General features: G+C 38.6%; 1 protein-coding gene across 1 annotated transcript; it reads right to left on the bottom strand.

The window, feature by feature from the left end:
• Positions 1-1,375: 1,375 nt before the first annotated feature.
• On the bottom strand, positions 1,376-3,471 carry LOC149065107 (uncharacterized). Its single transcript, XM_089254294.1, has 2 exons — positions 2,654-3,471; positions 1,376-2,516 (listed from the first exon to the last, which is right to left on the bottom strand). The coding sequence occupies exons 1-2, from the start codon at positions 3,469-3,471 to the stop codon at positions 1,376-1,378; spliced, it is 1,959 nt and encodes a 652-aa protein (XP_089110420.1).
• Between the last annotated feature and the right edge of the window lie 5,638 nt (positions 3,472-9,109).

A 9,109-nucleotide genomic window follows, 5' to 3' on the forward strand; every position in this document is an offset into this window, starting at 1 on the left:
CCCCATTTCGAGAAAATTCTGCGTACGGCTATAAGGTAAGTGGAGTGAGGAATTCGCGAGCCGTCCCTACCAAAGCCTCCTAGAAGTACCTAGTAGTATGAGGCTTTGTCCCTACGCGACCGCATCACGCCCTTTGGAGCGAAGCGAGCAAAACACTCCCTGAACGTGTTAATGCAATGAGACAATTCCTAATACGAAACCTATACATTTCATTTTTATTTCACTTTTCGGCCAATAATCAGTAGTGTATTTACAGGGGGTTAAGCGGGCTATAGCCCAGGGCAGCGAATTTTGGAGTATAGAAAGCGGGGGGAGAAAAAAAACATTTTTTAAATTTACGTTTCGTGAACGTGTGGAAGTGTCATATACGTCATTTCTATCGTAAATAATATATACTTATTAGAACTCCTTAATACACAGGCTGGCGCATGCGCCATTTTGGCCCTTGGTAGCGCGCTGCTCAATGTTATCTAACCGTAGGTTCCTTTAGGACGTCTTCCTTTTTATTAATATTATTAGCGTTTTTGTATCATTTTTGTCAATTTTTTTCGAAATTACTGCAAAAATTCAGTGATTTTCGGCTCCAGAATGTTAAAATACGGATAAAAAAGGGATTTCTGGAGTTATATAAGGACAAATGCAAGAATCGTGAACTGTGCATTAGAGCGCCAAGTTCCTCACGGAAACGGAGCTTCCCTATGTGAAGTAAGTGAAATTTAATTATTTTTCGAATTAACATTTTTTACAATCATATTTATGATACGTATTTGTGATAATATTGTTAAATTTTAGAACTAAATGATATTAATGAAAGTAAAAAAATCAGTGGAAAATAGCAGACGATATTTGGCGCCATAATTTTGTGTTGTGTGTAGCGTAAGAGTTACGGTGATTTTAATATGCGCAATAATTTTCTGGTTTTTCCATTCCGTTTGATTTTGGAGAAATAATGCGTAAATAGGGGATTTTTAACGAACAGAACTAGTTGAATCGTTTATTGTAAGTTAATCCTGAAACAATTCTGATTGCTTACGATTTTGATTCCTAGGTTGGCGAGTTATCGCTACTTAGTAACGACCGAAGTCAGAAAAGTTATTTTATTATGCGTTTAAAGCAAATGACATGTTTGAATCGTAAATAGTTTATAAATTTTGAGATTTTTAATTAACAAAACATTCATTCATTCATTCAAACCGAGCACAACTCCGGTCTATCGCCATAGGCAATTTACTACCGATTGAGTTGTGCCGGAAGTATGAGTGTGTCCCCCCCCCCAAATACCCCGGGCCACGAAAGCGACTGTATGCATTCAACTGCAAGACACCCTTATTTAATTAAATACTAATTCGCGACTTCCTCCTTCTTCGCCTCGTCCTCATTGGAAGTCGGAGTCGGAGCCTGGATCGTCTGCCTCTTGATCTTCGTTTTCCTCCTCAGTCCATTCTTCTTCTCCCTGTCGTCCCGTCTCCTGTTCTGTCTCCTGACGCCTTCTGATTCTCTCACTCCTTCTCCTGGGTGCAGGTGGGCTCGTCGCTCGATCTGCTGCTCCCGTCCGCTTATTATGGAGCCACTCCATACTCTCTTCCAGAAAGCCGACCATTTTCTTGATTTTCCCGAGTGCCTCATCATCCTTGGCCATTCTTTTAAACCACTCGTTCTCCAATTGCGGCCGTGGCTTAACTAAGTGGAAACGACTGGTGTGGACACATTCCGTAGCAAAGTGAATTGGACTTCCCACTCCTCCGCATATACATTGCTCGTTGTCGGAAATTTTGAAACGCTTGAAGTTGGTGGGAAACGGTCCATGGCCCGAGAAGAAGATTGTCTTTTCCCTACTCCAGTAACGTTCTTTCCACTGGACTTTTGGGATGACTCTATGAATAAGCCGTCCGTTTGTTATTGGATCATTCCATTGCTTCTGCCATTCCACTATTGTCTGCCCCTTAATTATTCTTTTGACCGTTGCCGCAGCGATCTTCTTCTCCTGGGACGTTGTCTTCAGTTTCGTCGCTTCCCGCGCCAACTGATCTGCCTCCTCGTTTCCACGTTCGCCCACATGGCCGCTCACCCACATCAGTGCTACATTCCTCCTCTCTTTCAGTATTCTTCTTATGGCTCTAGCATCTTCGTGTCTTGTTAAAGGGTCCCTGATAGCTTCCAAGCTTGATTTACTGTCTGAATATATGGTCATCTTCTCCAAATTATCCTCCCGTTGTTCCATTGCTTTTCGGATCGCCCACAGCTCTGCTTGAAATACCGTGCATCCCTCTCTCAGTTTCTCTCTCCAGGACTTGACTCTTTCACCCCCTTGATACTCCACGTACGCTGCTCCTGTTCCACTATCCGTCTTGGACCCATCCGTAAATATTGTCCTTCCCTCGTATGAGATGGCTTCTTCTCGCTCCGTCGTTACGACCTGTTGCTCCTGGATTTCGTTAGCTGGGTGGTCGCCCCATCCTATAGCTCTTCCCTCCACCTCCTCTGGTACTATCAGCCTTTCTGCAACTGTCACCCTTCTGTTGAGTCTGGATATTCTCGCTGATTTGCATACGAAGTCGGTATACAAACTCAGGGGGGGGGGGGTACTCCTGCTATGCTCTGCATTGCCACCGTCGATATTTTGTGATACGCCCTTGTCATAAAGAACAGGAACCCTCTTTGGATGGTATCGAGCTGTCTTTTCATTTTCTCTGTCGGGCTAGCGTACCACGCGGCTGCTCCATACGTTACTGTCTTGGTTGCCACCTGGTCATAGAGCACTCTCCTCATCCTCTGGTTAATTCCCCATCTTGGACCTGCTATGGCCATCATCTTCTGTAGGTTTGCGTTGGCCTTCTTTCCTTGCTGTCGAAGATGTGGAATCCAATCCAGGTCGCTGTCGATAAGCACCCCAAGGTATTTCATTTCTTTTCTCCATGTGAGTCTTTGGTTTCTCATCCTGATTTTAGGTCGCTTGTCTCGTGTGCTAAACCACATGTAACCACTTTTGTCGAGTGCTGGCTCTAGGTCGTTCCGATCCATCCATGTTGCAATTGTCTGCAGCGCTTCTCCAACTGTTTCCTCTACATCATCCCATCTGGGCTCCGAGATTAACAGCAGTAGGTCGTCTGCGAACGCTTGTACTCTGACCCCCTCCCCCCACCTTTCTTTTAGCAGCGCATCAATCGTTATATTCCACATGAGGGGGCCAGAGCATGATCCCTGTGGGCATCCTCTTGTCTGTGCATGCTCCACTGTCTCTCCTTCTACCTCCATCAGAACTTTTCGGCCCTTCAAGAGAGCTTTCAGTGTCAGCTTCAGCTCTGTTGGTATCGGGAGTTGCTGGATTATTTTCCGGAGATTTCTGTAACGAAGAGCATCGAATGCCCCCTTGATGTCAGCTGATATTAATACCGTATGTTCTTGTCTCACTCTTCTTTCTCGTAGACTGTCTATTATATCACACAACGCCTCGTCCGCCGACCTCCCCATCCGGAATCCGTACTGGTTTGGATGCAAGAATTTTTTCCTGTCCAGATGATAGACAGTCCTAGTCACCAGTATTCTTTCCAGAATTTTTCCCGTATGGGATAGTAGTGTCACCGGGCGGTACGATTCCAACTTTTCTTGTTCCTTCCCTGGCTTGGGTAGCAATACTAGATTAACAAAACAAGTCGAAATCGAATTAATTGGACGTCAGCCCCGCAATCTTGCTTGATCACTCATCAAGTGAGCTTTTCCGATTTGGCGACTTATCGCTTGTACATTGAGAGTATTCCGTGGAATTAAAAATAAATGTAATATATAGTAAAAAAACTTTTTCAGTTTATTTTCATTTCTGTCCGTATTATTTTTTTTTTTACAATAAGCAACAAAATTATGTGTTTGTTAGTAATTGTTAGTGTTACAGTTCTGAGCGAATTTAAGGGACCATTTATCAAAGATATTTCAAGGGGCTCTATATATAGCCAAATTAAGTACAGTGGAGCCTCAATATGAGATATGATTTTCAGGTCATTGTTATCAGTCATTATCTCCCACGCATTAGTCCAGGAAAATGAATTAAAAGGACCCCCCCCCGTCAATGTTATATAGGGTTTTTCACCACAACTTTATTTTTAACTTCTTTTTCACATATTTTTATAGATGTACAAAATGTTTCAAAGCTCATTCATTCTACTCTTAATCTTCACTTCGAGACAATGCCATAATTTGGGAAGGGTTAAAGTTTATGCTGTTTTTTTTTTTTTTTTTTTTTTTTGTGGTGGTGATGGTGCAAAGGTGCTTATATCACTTGTTAGATTACAGGTAAATATATGCTGTTTAATGTGTATTTAATGTATTTACGTTGTTAGTGTTCAATTGAAATTCAAATGCTTTATTCTGAAACAGCTTCAGACAATTTCTTATCACTTTTACTTAAAATAATCATTTGAAAATAACTATTAAAACTTGTATAAGTGTCCATTGTTCAGAGATAAATTACTGAAATTTTTATTCCAAAGAACTGGCGCAGAGATATTTTTTGCATTTAAAAGAGGCGTCTCTTAAAAGGAGGTTTGGCTGTATTTCAGTTGACAAAGAGCTCTACAATAGGAAGCAATTAGAAATATATGTCATAGAATTTACTATATAGTCTACTGTATATTTATCCGTACATGTTAAGCGATATGAACTTTTTTTGTTTGACATTGTTTTTTTTATCTTGATTTAAAACAGTCATTTTTTTAATTCATGTTTTCAAATCAGGTACATTTTAAAGAAAGCCTATTTCAGCTCACAAAAGGCAAGAATGGATGGAAGAAGTTGAAGCAAACTGCTGTGTCCCATAGTTCCAGGTTCCCAATCCTCCAAAACCTCTCGCTCCTCAACAGAAAAAGAATATAGGCCTTCCCAAAATTTCTGAGCAGACAGAAAGACATGACCACTGACAGCCGAGAGAGACCATCTTGGGATGATTTACGCTCTTTCCCAAAGGAAAAAGTCCTGAGCAATAATTTGGTATGTAATGTGTTCGAATAAACTTATTTTCTCTATTCTATTTATCAGGGGCGTCGGAAGTGTTTCGAACCTGTGGATGCTCGTCTTGAGTTCCATATAGGAAATTTCGATTTCTGAATCAATTCTGTGGGTGCTCAGACCTGTTTTACAAATTCTCGTGGGTGCTCGAGCACCCCCGGCTCCGACGCCACTGCTATTTATTATAAAGATAGAAAATGAACAATTAACTGTTTCGTTTAGTGCTGTTCATATCCTCAAGGGGACACAGGATTTCATGCGAGGCATATGCAGTGATTACTCCGCTAAATTATTTAGAATTAGTTTAATGATAATGTTTTAGAATGTGCATCATATGTTTAGCTTGTATCATTATCTTGCATGGAAAATGCTTTTAAATTTTTCATACACATTATGAGTTTTGAAGCAAAAATCTTGCACGTTAAATTTTTTTCTCTGCAAAAACATAGTTTTTTTGCACGCATGATTAATTGAGTAATTTTTACTTAGAGCTATGGCTTGTGCTTCCTTCCAAAGGATATGAATGTGGAATTTCAATGAATTAGGAGTTCTAAGAAATTAAGGAGAAAGCATCTTTATTTTTTTTTTAATTTAAAATTTTCAAATTTCACACTGTATTAAAAATTTTTAATTTCCCATGAATCTCAAAGCTTCTAGTTCCTTCTATAGCCCTAAGTTAGTTTAGTAAGTGTAAAAAATTTCATAATGATTAGTTTAACCATTTTTGTGTAATCGTGTGGGCAATTGTAAAAATTGACATTTCGCGAAAAATGCATTCAAAGATTGTGAATTATGAATTTTGATGAAATTATTTTTTCCTCAAAACCATAGATACACGAAAATAACCTCAATATTCAAAAATATTATCAGTTTTTAATATTGCCAGCAGGACCGTCATTTCAACTTTTTCCAGGGGGGGGGGGGGCAAAGAGCATGTACTAAAGGTACGCATGTGTATAGATATATATATATTTATATACCATTTGTAGTGTACTTTTAAAACCCAGGGGGGCAACGCCCCCCCCCCTAAATGATGGGCCTGATTGCCAGCATGTTTTCTTTCTTTAATTTATCATTTTAGTGCTTAGCGAAGCCTGCAGTTTCAAATGCTCAACACACAGCAAGTTAAAAAAAGCCACAGATTTGAGAAATAATGAAGCAAAAATTCACTTAATTTATTTTGCAGTCTGTATTTTACATTTAATATGTTCTGTGAGTAAAATTTGAGGGGAATTAGAAACTGATATAAGAAAGCTGACAAACAAAAGAAAGTTAACTGGCATTGTAATCGTTGATTTGTTAATTTTTGACTTTGTGGTTAAAAGTGACATTTTAATAGTGACATTTTGGTATATCATGGTAAGTGTAGTACAAAAAATATGAATACAATTATTTCAGAAAATAAGCATTAAGGTGTCCAATGTGTGCAAAAGATTTAGGAGGCAGGAAAGAGTTTTCGACAACTGTCAGCAACAAATCTCGTTATACAGACGTACAAGCGCATAACATATTATTATGATGGCAAGAAAAAAAGTGAAAATTAGGTTTCTCTCATTCACTGGTGGACGCTTATTTCTCATGTCCATTGCCACAACATCAGAACACGTGAATTTTCACAACTAATCACACATAACAATACTACATGTAAATATGTATTATGAAATTTTCTCCGTTTCATGAAAATGGTTTTTATATTCATTGTCCAGATTGTAATCACACAAATGATGTTCACTGAAAATATGAACTGTTGCATGTGCACAAATTCAATCTATGTTTGAATATTCTTTTAATAAATAAATTCATTCACTCATTGAGCTCGTCAATTTACATTATTGAACCTGTGTGTGCTATTCGGAATTTGTAATTTACTGAAGAAAATTCTGATAAAATAAATGCTCCTAAAATATTTAAGAATTTCTTTTACTAAATTTCCAATATCTAGAGGCAGTAGTTTATCAAATCCTTAACTTCACACAATCATTTAATATCCAGAAGAAATTTTCTTCATGTAATCTAAATTGACTATACATATTTTTGTATGCCGACTTTTATCCTAAAATTAAAGATCGGGGTAGGGGATATATAGGAATATTTTATTTTCACTAAAAACCTGAAAAAAAGTTGATTTTTTTTTTTTGCTATATACTTTTGTGTTCAAGATTAATTATTCGATCGTAATCACACGAACTGTTACGAATTCAACCTGTTATTTACCAATAATTTCGTGAAACGTGGTTTCTTTCCCGTAGTAAAAATCTGTTCCTTGAAATTCCTCATTTCTCCCACAAATTCAATTTTCCATACGTATTTGCCACCCATTTTTAGCGCGCGGGGAATTCTGTTTGTTAGGTTGCTATGCCAGATTTACCGACGCGATTGTTTTTTCCCTCTGTTTGGCGGCCATTTCCGAAGCGACGATTTCGTACAGCAACCCTGTTGGACTTCGGCGAGGACCAGAATGCCTGATGGTTCCGCTCGTATATGAAGGCGTCTTAACCCGCAGCACAGTTAGAGATCACTCAAGGAACCTACGTCACATTTAAAAATGACTTTGTTGATTCGCGACACAGTTTCAGATCATTCAAGTGACCGTTCACGGCATATTCTCAGATCACTTAGACGACCCGCGACACATTTGAAGATCACGCGCACAGTTCTAGATCACTCAGTGGGAGCAGCATATTTTCAGATGACGTGAGTGATCGTGGCAAAAAATCCCAGACCACTAAAATATTCCTCGCCCTCTTCCCAGATCAGTAAAACGACTCGTCCCGTATTTATAAATCACCGATACACATCGCTAGATCACTTAACTCACTCCCGGCATATTTGCAGATCACTTGAGTGATCTACAGCATCTTCACAAATAACTTGATTATGTGGCCCGCAACACGTTTTCAAATCAATGAAGTGACCCGATTCAAACGGTAGCATTGAGTCTCGAGCTTCAGTGTAAGGACTTCGTGACGTCATCACCAAACGAATGAGAGACGCAGAACGTTCAACGTCATCCATTGTGGGAGGGGCGAAGAAACGAGGAACGAATCATTGAAGAGATAAATGACGTCATTGATTAAGTCGGCCGTAAAGCCTGATTGTTAATTTTCGCTTTCAAGGTTTGAGTGACGTCATCAGATTCATCGCGTGACATCTTCTAATGCTAAAGCAATGTGAAACTACTGTTTAATGATGATTTTTTTAACCAGAGTAATTATTCTCAAAACATCATTAGTTTATCGGAGCAGAAGTCTCAAATATCCTCCATTACCAGGACATTTATTTCGAATTTTTTAAAAAAGGTATTTGATTTTTGACGGATGTTTTTCCGAGCTCATGCATGCAATGTTAAGTTAATGGGAAATTGCTTTTCTACGAGAATGAAATGATCAGAAATGTCGCTCTTGTCCAAATCATGCTCCAACATGCAAGAGGAATCGGCTTTTATATGCAAATTGTTTCTTTTTTACGTTATTCATAAATCCAATGATTCACTTAAATAATGTGTTTTCTGAAAACATGTAAAATACACACGCAGAATCAGTTTTATTGAAACTAATGGATCGCAATGTCCCCGTTGTTTTATAGTTGCTAGGACTAACTGGAAAAAATCGGGTTCTACCCATTACTTTAGTTCTCATGCCGTGGCCCAGAGGGTACGTTTTAGTCGTGTGAATAATAATTAGAGCCCGGATTATATGCATTAAAAAATTGGCGGTATATGCTCTAAAAATATGCAAATATGCACTAAAAATATGCAAATATGTACTAAAAATATGCAAATATGCACCTAAAAATGCCGAAATATGCACTTAAAATGCGAAAATATACAATAAAAAATCCCGAGAAGTTAAAAATTATCAAAAAAAAAGAAAATATGCATTTAAAAAATCACTATGATGATCACTATGATAAGCAGATGATTTTAAAATGAATGTTTTTCTATTAAGAGATGGTATCTTAGCGCTTCACGCAAGTAATGCGTGTTATAAGAAATTGGAAAGTATGTATCTGGTTAGCGCACTTGCCCGGTATGCAAGGGGGCTCGGGTTCACACGTTTTCAAGCCAATGAAGTGGCCCACACTCGTCAAAAGGTTTAGCATTCTTGATCCA

Source organism: Pholcus phalangioides, unplaced genomic scaffold (genome assembly GCF_987345545.1).
Source record: "Pholcus phalangioides strain wild (caught in Gottingen) unplaced genomic scaffold, Ppha-v1.0 ptg000041l_1, whole genome shotgun sequence".
Taxonomy (NCBI): domain Eukaryota; kingdom Metazoa; phylum Arthropoda; class Arachnida; order Araneae; family Pholcidae; genus Pholcus; species Pholcus phalangioides.

Excerpts from the sequence above, each read along its gene's own strand:
- LOC149065107 (XM_089254294.1), bottom strand. The coding sequence starts at position 3,471 with ATGGGGAGGTCGGCGGACGAGGCGTTGTGTGATATAATAGACAGTCTA. Across the intron at positions 2,517-2,653 it reads CTCGATACCATCCAAAGAGG|AAGGGTGACAGTTGCAGAAA; the intron begins GTTCCTGTTCTT and ends CAGACTCAACAG.